The sequence below is a fragment of the Chroicocephalus ridibundus genome, chromosome 2 (assembly GCF_963924245.1).
Source record: "Chroicocephalus ridibundus chromosome 2, bChrRid1.1, whole genome shotgun sequence".
In the NCBI taxonomy this organism is placed as follows: Eukaryota; Metazoa; Chordata; class Aves; order Charadriiformes; family Laridae; genus Chroicocephalus; species Chroicocephalus ridibundus.
This window is the reverse complement of record NC_086285.1, coordinates 123,751,290-123,772,572: the sequence shown is the minus strand read 5'-3', so window position 1 is coordinate 123,772,572 and position 21,283 is coordinate 123,751,290. Positions and strand designations below refer to the sequence as shown.

The following is a 21,283-nucleotide window of genomic DNA, read 5'->3' as shown; positions in this document are numbered from 1 at the left end:
TAAACCTCTCAGGCTGGGGAAAAAAAAAAAAAAAAAAAAAAGACATAGGATTATTGTGGTAGCTTTTGTCCCAGAGATAAATCATTTTCTCAAAATTTGGAAAAAACACTATTGGCAAGATTCTGAAGGTTTTAAAGTTAAAAATACAACAAAACTTAATGGTTTCAGATGCTTTTCGTGACAGTGTAACTGAAAAATGTCTTTAATTTGGAAACAAATTAAAGTTGGCAAAGAATTAGTACATAAGACAGCCCAATTGCATTTTGTAATTTGAAAAAAATTAAAAACAGATAAGATACTGTGAATTAAAAATAACTTTTGCACATTAAATTCTCATTAACTTTCATTAAGGTTTGTCTTACATGTCCCAAATGTACAATTGTATGTTGTAATACACTAGATCACTTTATTTATAAAATACCTTTAAAGCTACTGAAAGCTAGAGCCAGAAAAATGACTATATAATAATGTTATCTTCTCATATTACAACTTAATTTCCAATGTGTGTATTTAAAACACAGATGCAGTCTCAATTTCAATATTTCAGATGCACAACTGAACTTTCTAAAAGTTCAATGCCAATTGAACCCATGTACAATTCAGTCATGTCTGTTTATTTTACTGACAAAAAGCTGGTGCCAAAGCTGAAAGATATATTAAAGATAAAGCTAGATTCTCTTCTAATTTGTGAATTACCTACAGACTAACCAACCGTCCCATAGTTGCAGTTCTTCTCTACAGACAATGAATGAATGAACCAGAGGGGACTTGTTCTGACTTTCTTGGGCTGGGTTCACAAGGCTACCATCCAGAAAGGCAAAGGATTTTCTTTCATTTTTCCCTACAAGCATACATTTTTTTATGGAACGTTCCAGTGACTTGACAAATTGTTTATCATCCCTATAGAGCAGTATTTTTTAGGTTACAACCCAAAAAGCTTTCATTTGGAAGGTTCTTGTGGCGTCTCTTGAGAATTTTAAATTTGGATTTGACTTGGCCTCTCAGATTAAACTACATCTCCCACGATGCACCATGCATTGCCCCCTCCTTCCTCGAAAACACCAAGAAAGTCTCTGGTGTTTCATGGGAAATATTTCATTCCTTGCAGGAAAATGCTGGCATGAAACAACAAAGCTTATAGCAAGACATTTTAAAGATTTTTTCTTTATTTCTGTTTTTCAGATGTTCAACTTTTTGATGAAGTGTCCCAGATTTTTGTTAAAAAAAAAAAAAAAAATCTGCAGGCCTCATTTTCAGTCAAAAACAGAGTAGAAGGGAATTTTTTGAAATCATTCTAACCAAGGTGATGCTGAAAAAACAAGTTATTGCAAACTTCAATATTTATAGTCACTCCCACCACAAAGCTAGGCACTGAAGAACATTTTGCTGTATTTGACCATAAAAATCACATTGATCTTATTTGACAATAAGACTTTTCACATGAACAAGAAATTCGTGTATTTCAATCAGCCTGTTCTGCTTGCTGGTACACCAAAAGCATACTCAGCACTCAGAGGAGTTTTCACACCTATGATCCTTATCAAGGACAGGACTGCACTTTGGATGGCATTACAAGTTTGGAAAGGAACCCCTTTCTCTTCAACTAGTCAGATGTTACACCACATTTTATGTGTTGGAAACAAGACTGGTTTCTTTTAAGACCAGAAGGACTGATTAAATTTGACATCTTGCAAAATATCCTGCTTCCTGTAGTTATTCATGCTGTAGGACTTGCCCTGAAGAGCTGTCATGGACCGAAATCCAAGAGCCTCCATTTTCTGAAGCCCACCCCACAGCACAACAGTGACACAGCTCCTGAGCCCCGTCACTTCGGAGTCGCCTGCTCCTCTGTTTGGGAAGAACACGAGGGCACCTGCATGCACACCCAGCTTTGTGCCAGTGCTCATTTTGTGCATTTAATAATTTGCCAAGAAGAAGTAAGACAAACTAGGTGGGAACTGTGCATTACAGAAAAGCACCCGCACTGTATTTGGGAGTTAAGGGTGGTTTTGTCGTGGTTTTGGCCGGATTGGCCAATCAGAATGACAGCTGGCCCTTCCCTGCCTCTCTCCTCAGAGAGAAGAGATAAGGAGATTTACGAGTTTAGAAAAAGAACTAAACTACTTTAATGAAAATAATAATAATTAAGAAATAATAATAAAATAAAATAATTTTTTTAAAAAGTATACAATATATACAAAACTGTATCCAGCTCCCAGGATGACAATCGCGTCACCAGCAGACACAGGGAAAGTCCCAGAGTGGAGCCGGAGACGGACAGGAGCTGAATTCTGGAACTAGAGTCAGGAGCGCTCAGATCGGGATCAAAGGCAGACGAACAGACAGGGTCCTCCTCAGACATCGACCATTGAAGAAAAAGCGAGCCAGAGCCACCTTGCCCCTTTGATCCCTCAGCTTTTATACTGAGCGTGATGCAGATGGGATGGAATACCCTGCTGGTCAGTTTTGGGTCACCTGTCCCGTCCGCTATTCCCTGCAGGTGGGATCCCTCTGCACTTCTCCACTTCCGACCCTCCAACGGGGCAAACAGCGAAGTTAGCTGACCTTGGTTGTTATAGCAATAAGTCTAAGCAAGAGCCTCTGCGCATACCGTTCCTTGGTATAATCAGGTCTTATCACTCTGAGAGTGAACAGTTTCTGAACAATATGCTGTTAATTTCAGACTTTAGTCAGCTGGAAGAAGCCCAGCTAAAAAGTAAAATTAAAATCAGAAAATTGGTTCTGTTTTACCTCAAACCAGTACAGGTTTAAAAGTCCACTGTTTAAAGGGTATTTCTATTGTCCCCTCCTCTTACTAATGCAAGATCCTAGAAAACTGCAAGTACACAAACAAGTCTCACATAAGGCACAGTTTGCACTGAAGACCCTTTGCACCTCTGAATCCTGTCAGCTCTTCAGGAGCACCTCCTTAAGTAACATCCAGCTCCTTCGCAGGCTCTCCTTGTTGCCTACACAACAGCCCTAGGCATTCGCAAACCAGAAGGGGACAAACCCCAGAGAATGGTAAAACAAGACAACCATTTCATGCCATGAGCACCTGTCGTAGAATCACAGAATCTTCATGGTTGGAAAGGACCTTTGAGATCATCAAGTCCAACCATACACACACACACAAAAAAACAGAAAATACACACCCCTACAATCTCTGCCACTAGAGCATGCCCTGAAGTGCCACATCTAGACGTTTCTTAAACACCTCTAGGGATGGTGACTCAACCACCTCCCTGGGCAGGCTGTTCCAGTGCATGACCACTCTTTCAGTAAAGTAATTCTTCCTAATATCTAACCTAAACCTCCCCTGCCGCAACTTCAGACCATTTCCTCTGGTCCTGTCATTTCTCACTTGGGAGAAGAGGCCAACACCCACCTCTCTCCAACCTCCTTTCAGGTAGTTGTAGAGGGCAGTGAGGTCTCCCCTCAGCCTCCTCTTCTCCAAGCTAAACATGCCCAGTTCCCTCAGCCTCTCCTCATATGACCTGGTCTCCAGACCCCTCACCAGCCTGGTAGCTCTCCTCTGGACACGCTCCAGCACCTCAATGTCCCCCTTGTACAGAGGGGCCCAGAACTGAGCACAGTACTCGAGGTGAGGCCTCACCAGTGCCGAGTACAGAGGCACCATCACTTCCCTGCTCCTGCTGGCCACACTATTCCTGATACAAGCCCTTTCCAGCTCAAGGAGCAGAAGGGAAGAGGGAAAAGCAGGAGGTCCAGGTGGCAGAAACAGCCCCCCACCCAAATGGAGTTGGAGGCTGCCTGAGGCAAGCAGACGCTCCTGTTTTGCACGACAAAGGGCACATGCAGCACCAGAGCCATCCTCCCTCCCTTCTCCAGGAGACCTTGCCCTGCTAGCAGCCAAAACAGCTACGGGTAACAGGGAGCAGCAGGCAGGCAGGACCTGAAAAAATGAGGAAATGTTGTTCACGAGGGGTAGCAGTTTTAAACTGAAAGAGGGGAGATTTAGACCAGACATTAGGAAGAAATTCTTTACTGCAAGGGTGGTGAGGCACTGGAACAGGCTGCGCAGAGAAGTTGTGGATGCAGCATTTTGCATCCTATGACGACTGTGCAACACCGCTCTCCTGTGAAAAAGTTGCACTGGATACTGGGCAGATTTCACATGTATTTTAGAAGTCTTGTGCTTATTTTTCTAACATCTTATATCACCATTTTGCTCATCTTATGACTTCCCTCTAGTCAGTTGAACTGAATGGTGGGCTATGCTGTAGTCTCACATCACGTCTGTAAAACAAGATGTGTCTGTCATCTATGGTAATTGCCCACGGCTGATGTTCTACTAAAATTTCTTGTGAAAGGACTTAAGCTTCTCAGAGGTCGCTCTTTAAGAGGAAGTGAAAAGGGTAGCCACAGAATTTGCAACAATACATCCTGCCTATAATTTGAGGTAGGCACATTTTGCCTAAATTAAAAGTACTGAAGAAATACAGAGAGAGGGGAGAGATTAGAGTTTAATTGCTGCTACCTGCTGACACAGTTATTTTATTGCACTTATTCAAGACAACCTGTAACGCTGCTGTGAAGCCTGTCAGAAGTATACATTACAACGGAGGAATCCAAATGATGCAAAAAATAAATGTTTATTTTCATTTCTTAATGGAATGTGTACAACAAATATACCAAATTTCCTAACTATAGGACAGTGGTGACTTACAGCAGTGTAGTTTGTTATAACCAGTGCTCTACCAGCGTGCCTGTCTTGGTGTAGGCACCAGAGAGCAGAAAGCACAAACCAACCTCATCTCTGAGCCTTCAATGCTGTCTTATGAACCAGACGATTGTGCATACAGCATGTTATTTCTGCGGTATTGCAGACTCAGACAGACATCAACAAGCAAATTTTCATAATGCTCTGAACCCCCATGAGATGGTCGTTTTATTTCACTCAGTACCAACACCATGCCCATTTGCACAAGCCACTCATTCACAGCAGCCACAACTGCTATTAGCAAGACTCAAGGATAGGCCTTAGGCGATTTAATCCCCTGGAGAGATTTCCCTTTGGTTTATATAACAACATTGCATTTCCCCTTCCAAATCCTAAGGAATCCTCTATTTTCTCCTTTAGTCTACATCTGTCAGAAGCCTGATAGTGTTTCGGTGTTTCACACTCAGAGGAGGGTTTTTAGTCTGAACCTCTTCAGAATTAATTGCGTTCCCCATATCCATCAGAAGACATTTCTTGGAGAAATAAATTAGGCCGATAAACTGATATACTGCTTTAATTCTGTTTGAACAGAACAGGCAAGAAAGGGGAGAGAGTCAGGGCTATTTTCCATCTTGTGTAAGAAAGAACTCAGGAGACAAAGGATCCAAATCAGTGTAAATCAAGCTTCTCTCAGCTTGCACACGGGGGCGTCATCAGTTCTGGACAAGAACACTAATCCTAGGCTAGCCCAGTGCCACCTTTCCTCTTTAACCTTTCAAGGCAGTGTTATTGAGAGGTAAAAATACAAAAGGAATGATAAAAATACAGAATGACCCAGAGACAAAGCACGCTGTAGGAAGATGCTATTCCTCTTCCCGCATCTAGAGCTCCCCGAGGCCAGCAAGCTCAGGAGACGTGACACTTAAAAGGACGTGGGAGACAGAAGGCTGTGGGAAGGCAAGTCATAAGGCTGGTCCTTGTACTTGCCAAGGAAAATGTCGCCACATGTACCGTCTGCCGCAAAGAGCTGAGGATGAGGGTCAAGTGTCAGCATGGGGGGTAGAAAGAGGCAGCCAAGAAAGAAGAGGTGGGCAGATGCCTGTGGGGTCTGCCTTGAGAAAGGAAAAAGAAAAGCATCTTACAAACCTGTTCGCTACAAGTCCCACATTCATAACTGTTTCCAAATGGAAGGCTGCGTGAAAAGCCAAAGCAAACATTCTCAATTCTTTTTGAACCCATCAGACAATATAGGAAAAATATGTGCATTTTATGGTTTGAGGGCACAACCTTTTAATTATGTTTTTGCATTGTCATGTCCAAGACCTTTTTTCTCCTCAAAAATTAATATTTCCTCAAGCAAGGCAGCTATTTATCTTGGATGAACATGAATTGAAACACAATCTGCCTCTGCAGAGAGAGGTGCAGAAGAGTTATAACATGACACCTAGGGGAATTCAGAACACATTGCAATGCAATCCTCATCATTTTTCTAGTGCCTTTCCAACTGAGTTTCCTACAGTTCTCTTAACAGTTTCCAGCTATTGTTTTGCATGTGCCATACATGCACGCTCATGGAGGCATTTGGAAAAAAAAAAAAAAAAAAAAAAAAAGAACAAGTGCAGGTAATGGGGAAGGCAGGGAGAAATTGAAGCAAATGAACTGTAGGCTTTTTCTCTCTACTAGAGCCGAATGAAATCCAGTTCTGTCATCCAAGACCAGCAAGTGTTCTGGCACATAATCACCTCTCACTTCCCTGCAATGAAGCACAGCCTCATGAGCACAAAGCTAAGGAAGATGTCAATCAACTGCTTTTGCCACTAAGGAATTATATCTGCAGCAACACCATAAAGTAATGGTTTACAAACGATACTTAAATTAAGATGTATTGAGCCATTGCAAGAAAATTCAGGCCTACTTTGGAAAAGACATTACATTTAGTGGTAATTGAGGCTCTCAAAAAATGTACACCCAGCGTTCAGGCACCAACTTTCTCCCCTTCAAGTCTTACAGACTTAGAGGCTGGCCAACAAATCGTAAAGTAACTTCCAAAAGATGCATAACAGCAATAATAGAAGCAAAAACATCAGAGTACTTAATGGATAAGGAAGCGCTGAAGTGCCAAGAGGACACTGAAGGAGGAGTGTTCCCATAATCAATCTAATTATTATTTCACAATAGGGAAGTTTTTATGCACATACAACACCTTCCAAGCTAAAACATCAAAAAAAAAATGCTTCCTACACAATTTACACAACCTATGACTAAAATGAACCCAATTTGGAGCAAGTGCCGATAAACAGCTACTTTATCAAGCACTGCGCAACAGCATACTAGGAGGGAAAATCCTGGCTTGGTCACTCCGGGTAAATTCTTACGTCTGCAAAGATTTTAATGAGAGCCTTTTGGGCAAAGCCAGCTGGGCAGCCAAGACTGGGTTTAGTCATAGGTGAAATTTCCACACACTCATAGGGTTTGAACGTCCTGCCATCGAAGGGTGAAAGCTTCCCCCTTGTGACCTCAACGTCACTTCTCTGTTGACTAAGCTCAATTTCATTCACCGTCCCCAGGTGTTGCAACCGGGGAGAGCAAAGAACATCTTCTCGAATTTTAAGACTATTATCTGCAAATCCTTTAGCTTTCAGAGGTTTGCCTGGAAAGTGTTGTAGCGCAGACTGAAAATGTTCTGCTATAAAAGGACGGGGGCAGGAAACAGAAATATGAAACGTGTTCCAAGGGAATCTCAAAATTTTGAAAACTATAAGGCATAAATTTACCAGAGAGACCTGGGAGGCTTCCCATTGCATCACTTGCCTACACTACTGCAAATCCTTCACTTACTCCATCCAGAAGGCCATATTCAGCCCTAACATAAAAAGGTGCATTGTACAAGGCCCTCAGAAGTCAATTCACAAGCCAAGCAGCATGATCTACTATTTTTTTGTAATCCAGAAGAAACAAAACATAGCATATTCTGTTTTCTTGTTTGTAAACCACTGGATGCCATTATTGTACCTGTAACCCCCAAAAATTAAAAAAATAGGAAAACAGATAGATTTCTCAAGGTGCTATTTCCAAACTTACATTTCACAAATAAAAGGTCCCAGAAAAAGAAGAATTCTACAGGCAAGCTAGATAGACAGGACAATAATTTATTTCTCTGTGGGACCCCACCTGTGGTTCATTTAGCTGCAGCAGCAAAAGCTCAACTCAACTTTGGCCACACAAATAACTGAACACTTAACATACTTACCATTATCACAGTGAGGGAGATGGTTAGCCTTGACACACCACTGAAAAAGGAGGCAGCTCCAATCGCAGCAAAGAGACCTGGATCAATCCACGCTCCGTATTCATTAGTTTGAACACCAAAAATGGAAACAAGGATCAAACCGACTATCCTGCCGTACAAAGCTCCTGTGTACCTGTATGCAAGAAGAAAAAGAGCACTCCTCTTGCCAATGATAGCGTTTTCTCAAAATCCTTCTAATATTCTGCTGATCCCAGACTAATTTTGTCAACTTTTATAGCAGCTCCTTTCCCAAGGAAAGCTATAGCATCCTTCCTTAGGATGAGCATTTATTTAGTGCCAATCACTAGCACAAACCTGCCAGATTGACCATACTTTGAAGAAAAAAGACTATCGGCGTGTCTATTTTAATGTTCTTGAAAGCCAAATGAGAATGAACCTTACAGGAATACAGTCAAAAGTACGGGTCACAGACATACACACGGCGACATTTCAGATAAAAAGCCCACACTTCTAGAGACCCAGCCTTATATAATTTCTTAGAATTAAGTCTACCTGTGCCCCATAAACCTGGCAAGTAAAATATTACAGCCATATAACAAATGGGCAAAATGGAGTAACAGGTATTAATGACCTGCCCAAAGCTAACCAGGAATGAAGCTGTGAAAAGAACCTTGGAGTCCTCAAACCAACCTTATGCTACACTGAAGAGTAAAACCAAAATTCAGCATGCTTGGGCATATAATTGCTGGAATGAGACATTGGATTTCATTTCATATGCAAGGAATAAAACATATAGGTCCAAGTGTCAGCCAATGAACTGGATTTGTACAGACATTCACCTTCCAGAAATAGTGAATTATTATTATTTATACTATAGCCATATATGATATATATTATCTGATTTGGGGAGCATCATCTTGCACCATTACACAACTTTTTCCCATTTATTCATGCAATCGATTCATTTTATTGATGGATGCAGTTCTAGTAGTTCTAGAATGATTACAAAAATTATGGTATTGGGTCAGAAACATGAGAGCTGGCTGATAGACTTCACTATCAATATCTCTTCAGCCAAGCGTGCCATGTTTCAGCAAACACTGCATACTAAAAGCTGATTTAGACAACAGTTTGGGGATTTTAAGAGGTGAATACTCAGGGGTGGGGCAAAGGCAGAAGGCTGTACACACAACTATTTCTTTTTAGAACTTTTTCGGTATTAGAATTGCATTATGCTGGATACCCACTCTCCAGCCATGACTCCTTGCCTGCTGAACATTAAACCTCTTTGCTCTAGTCTACCACAGCTTTCTAAAAAGTACAACAAAAGACCTAACTGCCGTTTTCTCCGAAGTCTAGGGTGTTGATGTCCAAGATTAAGATTCAGGCTATTATGTGCATAAGAAACAGATGAAAAGTCTGGATCCGAATCCATATTTCTACAGTTACAGAGATGGAGCCAGCAGCCGAGACTCTCTCTGGGTCCCCAAAGGATTCAAATGATCTACACTTGGAAAGTACACGGTTTTGGCTATGGTCCTTCCACAGCTATTCTCAGATGATTTTTCTTCATTCTTTTCCACAATTTTAGCATCTCTTTCCAAGCAAACCATCCTGTTCCACCTATATAACCTCCTCCAAGCAATTACAGCTTTGCTATTGCCAAGATTTCAGCTTACAATTCAGATTGTTGCTGCTCAACACAGGCCTTTTGTATAGGAACCTCAAACCAAGAGGGGTGATGCTTACAGCATAGGAATAACCAGGCCACTGGCAACAGCAGAACCCGCCGTCCAACAGCTGAGGATGAAATAAAATGCCAAAGCAGTGCAGAGCGATGCGTATCCAAATTCCTCATGAGTCCCACGTTTGAAAAGATATGCGATCCCTTGCTTCCCATTTTCAACTAGAAGCGCAGCAGCTGCAACACAGAGGAAGAGATGTGGAGAGATACAAAACATTAAAAGGGTGAAAATATAGCATGTAGTAGTTCTCATCTGCCTAAACCTGATAAAGAATTAGCAAAGTACATAGATCAGTTAGTTGGAGTTTACATGACAGCTTCAGCATCTGGGGCACTTTCAGGAAAACAAGGAACATTCGTTCTTTCCAGTCTGGTCTGCGTGATCTTAATCTTGATCTAAACAAGGAGAAACTGCAGCCATTTAAGCCAAAGAAAGGCAACCGTAATACTTCGGCAGTGCTCTTCCCCCATTCCTTTCAGCGGTGATAACTCAGGAACTTACCAACACATTTGGCTCAAATATGGAATTCAGTTCTGATATATCCCTCAGAAGGGAGCACTGCATCACTTTGAAGAAAATCTACGTTATGAATAAATATACTTGGGTATCACCTCAAGTTACATAAATTCAGTTTGTTCCCAGTTTGTTCCACTTAGCTCCCCTTACCTTGATTAAAGGTTTGATTAGAATATCTGACTCCATCTGGACCAACCCATGTGCTTGATGAACAGCTATATTCTGAAATTTCCCTCTGGAACTGATTTATGCTTAAATATTAAAAACAAAACAAAAGTATTAAATGAATTAATATAACTTACTTAATGTGTCTATTACATATAATTTTACACAAAAAGCCTACTTTCCCTTACATCTCCCAATTAAGTTGTTTTATTAACTAATAAATCTAGTTTACTAGATCAGTTTATTAATTATTCTACTAAACTAATAAATCTGGTTTATTAGTGCTCATATTCCCCTGCATAAACCTCCTGCTGCTGAAACGCAAAATTTCCAAAAACGGGAATCACATTACACTGCCTAAAAACAGGGGAAAAAAAAAAAAAAAAAACTGATCAAAATGCCCAGCCTGGCCTTGATCTCCTTGTCCACACCTATCAGTGTAACTCCATAAAACAGGATTAGCAGACCAAAAATTTATCATCCCTGACGAAGACTTCGGTGGGTAAGCACAGCATCCCCAGCTGACAGATGCAGTTAGAAAGCTTTGCACAGGAGAGGGCCATGGAAGGACTTCAGAGGTTCCCTCTTCCACAGCAGCACAGTCTATTCCCAAACCACACCTAAAGGATGTTTGCCCAACACGTTCTTAAAAGCTCTTCTTCGGTAAATACTGGCAACGGTTATTTCAACCTCTGGCAACTTAGACTGCCGGTTATCGTGCTGACCGTAACCAGCCTTTCTGTACAGCACAGCTATTCCCGGACACTTTCACAATTTCTGTCATCTGGAGCAATTGCACTCTCCAAGCAGGTATGACTTCCTTCTTCCAGTTTGGAAAGCATCCAGCATGTTTCGGACATCACCACAACCTAAACAGTAACAATATGAACTCTGTTTCTGGAACAAAGAACAGGAGATCCATGGGATTTGACCCACCTGATCCCCACTCAGAACTACAAGGAAAACTTAAAATGCAGCCAACTTCTAGCGCAAGAAAATTTCTTCCAGACCCCAGATTGGCAACCAAAGGAACACAAGATACTTACCAATCTTGTATTTGCTTTTTATATTAATTTACGCGAACAAGAATATATTCCAAATTCATAATGGTCAATAAAAAATAAAACACTTATTTACTGCATCCTGCTTTAGAAATCATATGACTCTGTAATCCACTTAAAGCAAAGCTTCAAGTTCTATACAAATGTCTTTACTAGCAGCAAAGGAGTGCACACAAAAAAACCAGCACATCTGAGAGGTAATGTGAAGCTTGCAGCAATGCCAAAATAACAGAAAGAACAGAAGAAAGTTGGTTGGTTTTTTTCAATTAAAATACACGGTTCAGCAAGAAGAACAAAGCACAGAGAATGGAGAGGTAGGACTTGTTTACACACAGGGTTTTGTACCACTAACTCTTTCCGCTTGAAACCAGTGCATTTAGTAGAGAGAGATTTCTCCCGGGTGCCAATGGGAGGACTGGGCTGCCACACCGCGTGCTGCAGGGATACACGTGCTGTACCGAGACCTGCTAATGGAAGAAGCCCATCGCTTCCTCACCTCCTTCTCCTGCCTCCCCACGATCTCCTATTCCCCCTTCTCCTAGAAATATCGAGGCCTGCTGGAAGCGCTACCAAACGCTACTGAAAGCGCTTGTTCCAATATAAATTTGTGAGGATAAGCTATGCCAGAAGGAAGCGCTGACAGACTGGCATAGCCACATACAGCCTCATCTGGAGCTGCAACTCTTGTACTATCATGGTTTAAAAGAAAAAAAACATACTCTTCACCGAGTTGGATCAGCGCTAAAGACAAAATTAAGCATCTTAATTTTTTTTTTTATATATATATATAGTTCTTATTGGGTATCTTAAAGTGGCAAGGGAGCCTACTACCAACCTCTTGGATCTCCAAAGGTTAGTATTTACCTGCCTCTGGAGCACTGACGAAGAATCTCGGATTACGCTGAGATGAGCCAAATCTAAATGATCCTAACTAAAGTCTCACAACTGCAATCATAATTCCCTTTTTAAATTTCTAAGAACAGGAGAACACTGAACAAGCTTCTTTTCCACATTTAGTCTTGTACCTTATTACAAGCTTACTAGAGACATCGTCACTACCTTCAGCATACACGTGGCCTTGCAAACTCCAGGAAAATTTCATGCTTCATTCCCTTCAGATCTATCCATTTTCAACAGGATGTACTCTTTGTAACTTGTAGCCACACCAAATGAAAAATTGGCACTGAGACCATTTAGCCTCTAGGTTGGATTAGCCTGACTATTTTTGATTCAGAGACAGACAAAAAAAAAAAAGCCATGAAATTATCATGGCTTCAGATGTTTTTCCTTCAGAGCGAAAATAGCTTTGTTTTGAAAAATAACATTTTGCAAGCATTTAGTCCTTAAAATAAAAAAAAAAGGATGTCAGGCTGAGGAAAAAGGCTTTTTCTGTAGCAATTCAAACAGCCATAGTCACTGAGTCCTGGTACTAAGTAAGTGACAAAGTTTGCTTTTACAAACAGCATGTAAAAACATATTATAGCAAGCAATACCTGGATTGCAAACCAAATGACAGTCTAGAACTGGTGACAAGAATGGGAAAGTATGTTTGCTTTCTATACACTTAAATAAGCTGTTCAGAGCCCAGTCACCAATGGCAGGTTATTCAGTATTTACAGTGCATATTATGCAATATATATGATGCTGCACTGGGAAGGAGGAATTTGTAAAACTACAAGTTAGTAGTGATCATTTACAATGGCTGTGGCATCAAGTTGTCGTTTAAACTCAATCTGAGCAATTCTTTTTCTACTTCCTCTGGATTCCTCATAGGTATTTCTCAAGAAAGATACTCGGGCTGCAAAACCTGCATCAGATTCAAGGATCTCTTCAACTGTATCACCCATAAAACCCCCAGCCACTCAGCCACATATTCCCTGCTGGTTTATTAACACAATATTTGTCATTTCAAGTCCCCAGTTACAATTTGTGCTGTAGTGGCACAAGCCTCTGATTTGTTACCTATTGGTTTTCTTATATAGAGGATTGATCAAACCATGTCCCCCAGTCAATAGTAGCTGACCGAAGCTGAGAATAACAAAGGTTTTCATCAGTTTCCAGTTCCCGCTTTCCAGTTAAAGCACAGCCTGTCTCCTATAGCCTTACATACCTACCCATAAGGCCTATATACCTTTTAAAGCAAAATTAGGATTCTAAATTGAAAAACTGTTTGCATGACACAAGCCATGTTTCAGGTTCTTTTCATTTTTTAATTGCTTTTCGTTTCTTTCTCCCTTTTTTTTTTCTTTAATTTGTCGACACGGCAAATGCCTCTCACTGGAAAAATTTTAGTGTGAGTAAATTTCAGTGATTAAAAGATTAAGTGTGATTCCTGCCTCTACATGAATTCATTTTAAACATTCAGCTCTGATGCACCTTTGAATTTTTCCATCCCAAATCCTTGTAACAACTAACTGCGAGAAACAGTTAATAATTGTATTTACATAGATATGCTCCTGCTGACTCTCCCCACTTACATTTCTGAGTTGTTTCTCAGCCGGTAGTTTCTCACGCTCATGACTGGAGTGCAAGGGAAGAAATATGGTAAATATACTGTAACAGTCGTCGTACATACCTGCAGGCAGTAAAATAAGTAAACAGGCTATCATGAGATGTAGAAACAGACAAAAACAGAAAGAAAAGTGTCTAAAAATCACTAGTGCCAGCAGTTTACCGTAAGGAAATTGTTCTTTTTTTCTTGCCCATATATCCTAGAAGACGAGCGTTTGCTCATAAACAATGAGTAAAGCCCAGATTCACCTCATCTCTCTTCAGGGACTCAACCGTTGCAATTAGGTAATTGGCCTCCAACTCTGTAGCTACCAGAGACCACCACTACCTCCAGAAAGACTTGCAGCATGTGGGATGCTCGACAGATGTCCAGCCTCCCCACCATGTGCCATGGCAGTCAGTGGAGATGTGGCCGGCCACAGCTCCTTGCAGGCTACAGGCCTGAGACTGCAACTCACGCACCACCAGGACTCGGGATCTATGTGTCTTTCGTTAAGGACCTAGTTTTTTGGTTAGTACTTGAAATTATAGAATCATAGGATCATAGAATGGTTCAGGTTGGAAGGGACCTTAAAGATCATCTAGTTCCAACCCCCTGCCATGGGCAGGGACACCTCCCACTAGACCAGGCTGCTCAAAGCCCCATCCAACCTGGCCTTGAACACGTTGAGGGACGAGGCATCCACAATTTCCCCTGGGCAACCTGTTCCAGTGTCTCAACACCCTCACAGTAAATAATTTCTTCCTAGTATCTAATCTTTCAGTTTAAAACCGTTACCCCTCGTCCTATCATTACACTCCCTGATAAAGAGTAAAGAGTCCCTCCCCATCTTTCCTGTAGGTCCCCTTTAGGTACTGGAAGGCTGCTATAAGGTCTCCCCAGAGACCTCTTCTCCAGGCTGAACAACCCCACCTCTCTCAGCTGTCCTGATAGCAGAGGTGCTCCAGCCCTTTGATCATCTTCATGGCCCTCCTCTGGACCCGTTCCAACAGGTCCATGTTGTTCTTGTGCTGAAGACTCCAGAGCTGGACACAGTACTCCAAGGTGGGGTCTCCCCAGAGCAGAGCAGAGGGGGTAGAATCACCTCCCTCGACCTGCTGACAATACTTATTTTAATGCAGCCCAGGATGCGGTTGGCTTTCTGGGCTGCAAGCGCACATTGCCAGCTCACATTGAGCATTCAGTGACGAGTGGTGTTCCCCAGGGGTCAGTACCGGGCCCAGTCCTCTTCAATATATTCATCAATGACCTGGATAAGGGGATAGAGTGCACCCTCAGCAAGTTTGCTGATGACACAAAGCCGGGGGTGGGGGGGGTAGCTGACACACCGGAAGGCTGTGTCACCATACAGAGAGACCTGGACAGGCTGGAGATCTGGGCAGAGAGGAACCTTATGAAATTCAACAAGGGCAAGTGCAGGGTGCTGCACCTGGGGAGGAACAACCCCATGCACCAGTACAGGTTGGGTGCTGACCTGCTGGAGAGCAGCTCAGCTGAAAGAGACCTGGGAGTCCTGGTGGACAACAGGATGACCATGAGCCAGCAATGTGCCCTCGTGGCCAAAAGGGCCAATGGCATCCTGGGGTGCATCAAGAAGAGTGTGGCCAGCAGGTTGAGGGAGGTCATCCTCCCCCTCTACTCTGCTTTGGTGAGCCCACACCTGGCGTACTGTGTCCAGTTCTGGTCTCCCCCGTTCCAGAAGGACAGGGAACTGCTGGAGAGGGTGCAGCAGAGAGCTACCAAGATGATTAGGGGACTGGAACACCTCTCTTATGAAGAAAGGCTGAGGGATTTGGGTCTCTTCAGTCTGGAAAAAAGAAGACTGAGGGGGGATGTTATCAATGGTTATAAATACTTAAAGGGTGGGTGTCAGGAGGATGGGGCCAGGATCTTTTCAGTGGTGCCTGGCAACAGGACAAGAGGTAATGGGCACAAACTTGAGCATAGGAAGTTCCATCTCAACATGAGGAGGAACTTCTTTCCTTTGAGGGTGGCAGAGCACTGGAACAGGCTGCCCAGAGAGGTGGTGGAGTCTCCGTCTCTGGAGACATTCGAAACCCGCCTGGACGCGTTCCTGTGCAACCTGCTGTAGGTGACCCTGCTCTGGCAGGGGGGTTGGACTGGATGATCTCCAGAGGTCCCTTCCAACCCTATGATTCTACAGTTCTCGTCCACCAGCAACCCAAAGTCCTTCTCCTCAGGGCTGCTCTTAAGCCATTCTCTGCCCAACCTGTATTTGTGCCTGGGATTGCCATGACCCAGGTACAGTGTGTCAAAACCAATCCCTTGCTTCAATTTAAGTTACTTCCTGATCTTTGCAAATTTGAAGTCCCTGGTCAGTGTGAACAGTTAAAGACTTGTTTCTAACTTGCAAACTTAGTCCTTCCCTTTTAAGGAGGATGTTATGAAAGGACTAATATTCAGGTAATCAAAAGAAAGAAGTTCCCAGACTGCAATACTGGACAGCTATAATGCTTAAAGCAGATTACACGCTATACAGTAGAGACACAGACATTGCAATCCAAATGGATGAAGAGACGTTATCAGGTCCTTCTACTAGTTTTCCATATGCCCATTTGAAGTAAATATGAATGAAACCAAAAATGTTTGAAATAGAGCACAGTAGAAGATGTTTTCACTGGCTGCTTTGCATTTGCCAAAAGCAAAGGAAGTTTTTACATGAGATGACTGTATTTCAGTTATGCGTATTTTTCAACATATCATAGTTCAATATAACATCATTACATTTAATTCAAAACTAACGTTAAGGGGTTTTTATCTTAGTTGAGATCAATTTACAGTTCTAAATAAATGAAGATACACCCCACCAAAAAAAAAAGAAATTTAGAAAATATTTCAGCAGACATCTGGAGAGAAATTACTGGAACACACAGCCATAATAACAATACATTTTCCAAGCACAAGGTTTCCTGCACTCCGTGGATTGTTATAAAACATCTCAGGTAGCACATTTATAGAAACCCTCAAGCTGAGACTCAGCTGTGTGCAGTTGTGACGATTCGTCAGACAATCCTATCTCAAGCCTTTGTTTCCCTGTATCTCAAAGATTGTAAGTTTACGGGCAGAGCGTGTCTACAAGAGATAGATGAAACTGGGAGTAGTTCAGTCTTCACAAGGCTCAGGTCAGGTTTTGTTTCTGAAACCTTAACTACAGGACAGTTCAAACACAGGTCAAGTTTTTGCCAAAGCCCCGAAGTCCAAAGGGAGCTAGAAGGACAGCTAGCCTGGAGCCAGTGGCTACATATTTAAAGCAGTAGCCTATCTTCACAGCAAGGTAGAAAAAAAAAAAATAATCCTTTCAAGTAACCTTTTAAAGCTATGACAGTTTAATATATAAGTATATATGCATATATCCTTAAATTGTTCACCCTGCCCATGGAAACACTGAGCTTTTGGAACAGAAGCATTAGTCAATGTGATAAAAAAAATCTGAAAATGAAAGATAGCTCTGCCAGATTCTTGGCAAAACATTATCTACGTTGTGATTTCCTCACAGAGAGAAAGGTGATGAATTGAGGAGAAGCAAACGCAGGCCAAGGGGCAGAAGGGCACTTAGGAAGACGGCTTCGCCTAATCTACGGGCTGAAGATTAGATATTCAATTCCAGTCAAAGGAATGGTACTCCAGGTTATGTTGTGGGTGTGGAAGATACCGTGATGGGTTCTTTCCAAGTTTAAATGCAGACTGGTTTATACAAGATTATTTTTGGTTAAAGGCACTGTGACATACTTTCTTTCAGTTGCCTGATTATGTGAGTTTATGTAAAAGAAAAAAAAAGAAAAGAAAAAAAAGATAGTCGTATGTTTCTCTCTCAGATCAAACAGTTTCTTTCCTGCTGTTTTTTTGCCAAGTTATAATAAAATAAGGACTGTGACCTGAGTAGGATCTCCTAGAGCTAATAAAAAGGAAAAACAGTCCGAATAAGAGTTCATGATACAAAGTTAATGTAAAAATACAGCATTGTTAAAAAAAAAAATTTAAAGGATGAAGACAAAAATATATAAACAGGAAACCTCTTGTAAGCACTATAGCCCTGCAAAACACATGCTGTCCTCCCAGTTTCAGGTATGATCTGGCAAGGTGCTAACTGCTCCATGAACTTTTGGAGTCAGTAAGGCACCACTCCTCAACAACGTAAAATAACTCTTAGGAGGCATTTTCTTTTCGTCTGACACTAAATCTTTGCTAGCTGATCTTAAGTTTAATCCTACAGTATCTTCTAACATACTGGGTCTTGCTGGCTTATGTTGTAGCTTGTTTTGGGGTTGTTTTTTTCTGAAAATAAAGAGCTGTGAGGTTTTTGCGTGTTTGAGTAACTTACGCAAGGTTTTTGTGATGTACTATGAGAAAGCCAAACCTTTCCCAATAGTATGGGAAGCGGCTGTCAAACACAGAGCTCCGGCTCCAAATTGTTAAATAATAATTGTTACAAACCTGACCTCTCACAAACACAGGTCCTTCGGAAACCGTGGAGTGTACCCAGGACTAATGGGAGTCACACACGGGACTCTACACCCCATTCTGCTGGTTTGAATGATGGATTTTTGTTCGGATTTCTCATTGCAGTGCTCGGCAGCACAAAGTCCTGAGTCTTTTGCAAGACCTGGGAGCAAACCTGTAGCACAACGGAAGAAGGCTGGGCAGTGGGTAAACTCTCCCTAGGGCTGAGAAAACCCGTCTTCCCCCACCTACCTTACCCACTCCTTCAAACGTGGAAGCTACGAGCTCCAAGTGAGCTTCCTCAAGGCGTCTCCCCTCAGCGAGATGCTGGACAAACGCAGCTGCAAACCGAAGAGCCGACAACCCGCCGCTAAGAGGAGCTAAAATCCAGTTGTCATGGATGGCATGGTCCTGCTCCAGCGCAGCCCGCTCACCGGCATCCCTCCTCCTCCTCCTCCTCTTCCTCCGACCGGAGGTCAGATTTCACCTCTGATGTGCCCACAGAGAACCCAACCAGCAGGATGCTGCTCCGAGCGGGGCTAGGCGGAGGAGGGGGAGCTGGACTGCCATAGCACGCATAACTTTCAAGGACTAAATAAAATGCCTGCTTTTTGACCTTACAGAGAGGGAAAATAGTGCAACCTATGGGAAACGCGTGCATCTCTCTACCAATCTGTGGAGAGCTTGCAGAGAACTGACCATGTGCCTCAACCTATGGTTATTCATATTTTTAGCTCCAAGAGTTTCCCTTTTCATATTTAAAACACTCATCGTTTTCCTCCCAGTAACATCTAACTTGCTGATGCGAGCCAAGGGGATTGCTTTTCCCTGAAGCTTATGTCCTTTTTTTCTTTTTAGAGCACAGGCTGCTGAAGGAATGTCTGGGCTGATGGGAGGCGAGCATCTATATGGCCAACCCACTGGTCTATAATTGAGCAACCCTCTCTCCAGGAGGAAAGGAAGAGAAAGTATACAATAGTATATATAAAAATATATATATAGCATACATTAAATATACTGGCAAGTCTGTCTAAGAAAGGGCAGAAGAAAGGGGCTTCGGTATGCATTAATTTCCCTAAAGAAATACCATCTCAACACTTAAAAGGTCTAAAAACTCTTCTGAAAGACTTCCTCAAAAATGCCGGGGGAAAAAAAAAAAAAAAAAAGAAAAATTATGACAAGCAAGTATTCCCTAGAGAAAATTTGCACAATTTACTAAAACTGCAGCAGAAAAGCTCTGAAGGTTTCCTTCCTCAACATTTAACAACACACTTAAGTTATAACCAAAGCATAAAATTGAAAATTATTAAAATGTCCAAAACATAGGAACCTTTTGTCCATATACTTTTCGTTACAATGGCATGGCCCTCCTCAAAGCCATACAATGCCAAGTGGAAACTCCAAAGCCTAGGGGTAGGTAAAATGGCCCCATCATGCCTTATCAGGACATCTGAGGCTCCAGGCTGACCTCCATCAGCAACAACTAGGGATAACTGACTCCAGATACATACTTAGCCCAGAAAGTTTTCTGTACCTATCCAAAACTTTTAAACATTCTACAATATCTATTCTTCACACATCTATTCTTCTCAAAACAGGCAGAGATCTCCTTTGTTGTCTTGAGGCAAAAATACATATGGTTATGGTAATAGTCTCCTAGTTGTTCTTTCCAAAGTAACAGCTGAAAAAGTGCTCAGGTGCAGAGGTGCGGCGGAGGATGTCTGCCTGGTTCCGCTACACTGTGGGGGAGCAAGCTGTGTAGGGTAACGAGAGGGTCAATCACTAGCAAGGAAAACTGGAGAAAAATGGATGAAAACTACTTGTGACAGCCCTCCACAGATTGCAAATAAATGCAAATGCGCACCAACATAACTGCTACATGTCACTAAGTTGATGTAGTACCATAGCAGTAGAGCAGCAGTGGGAGAGCAACTCTACAGGTAAAAGGCTTCAAGTATTTAAGTGCAAAACAAAAAAAACCGAACAAACATGTCTTCTCCATTCTTATATACCCACCAACATTAAATACCTATACGTACTTTGGAAATCCATGTTTGTTGTACTCTGTTGCACATTATCAAGTACCAGCAGGCGAGGTCCATTTTTCCATCCAGCCAATTTATGACCTGCCCTCATTAGCCAGTTTAAATATTATATTATCAAGAGAACTGTATTATTTACTTACAAGGATGAGCACAGTTTCCAACAGCTTGCTTGTTTTTCTAAGGGATAATTTTGGAATCGAATTAAAGAACCACATGCGTAATTTATTAATCTTTATATTTAGGGAAACAAAGAGAGCTCCCAGAAGACCTCCAAGCATTCCAAGAAGGATGGTCGGAATGAAGGCCAAGACGTTCATGTCCAGCAAGTTCTTAACCTTAGTCAAAGAAAGAAGAAAAAAAGTGTTCCAAGCATCCTGTCAGTAACATGAAATATTACACCCTCTCTTACAAAATCTGATACCACAAAGTAATTTCCATACAGGAAACAAATCTACCTTGCGGTTTAGTGAGCTCAGCTAATTAATTTAAAGCTGGTCTCATGAGAGGTGGTGTACTCTTCTCGCACACCTCACAGGAGTGGAACCAGCAGGTAGACACTGACGCTGGCACACATAGCAGAAACCTCTATGATGCACTACAGTTACCACAAGGACTCAGCACTTCAGGTTACATCCAAATAACATGTCATATTGGCCTTAAGGAACACTTCAAAAGACTCTGCTGAACCAGAGCTTTGCTCGCTGTGTCTATACCTACATCATAATTTGGGAAAGTTCATTTATTAAGTCTCAACCTGCCTCCATGTGCATTGAGATCATTTACAAGTAAATTTATTTAAGTAAAACGGTGAAAATTGATGCTGATCTGGAACAACTCGCAGAAC

The 21,283-nt window shown here is 42.0% G+C and overlaps 1 protein-coding gene across 3 annotated transcripts in view; it reads right to left on the bottom strand.

Moving 5' to 3' along the window:
• LOC134510762 (chloride channel protein C-like) overlaps nt 1–21,283 on the bottom strand; it is an 82,006-nt gene that overhangs the window by 46,023 nt on the left and 14,700 nt on the right. For 2 of the 3 annotated variants that reach the window (XM_063323997.1, XM_063323998.1), the window contains 5 exons: nt 20,580–20,774; nt 13,899–13,996; nt 10,346–10,446; nt 9,684–9,855; nt 7,935–8,106 (listed from right to left, as the gene is read on the bottom strand). In XM_063323997.1, coding sequence (XP_063180067.1) covers nt 7,935–8,106; nt 9,684–9,855; nt 10,346–10,446; nt 13,899–13,996; nt 20,580–20,774 — 738 coding nt within the window. The remainder of the gene's footprint in view (nt 1–7,934; nt 8,107–9,683; nt 9,856–10,345; nt 10,447–13,898; nt 13,997–20,579; nt 20,775–21,283) is intronic. The other variant, XM_063323999.1, reaches the window with a different exon arrangement.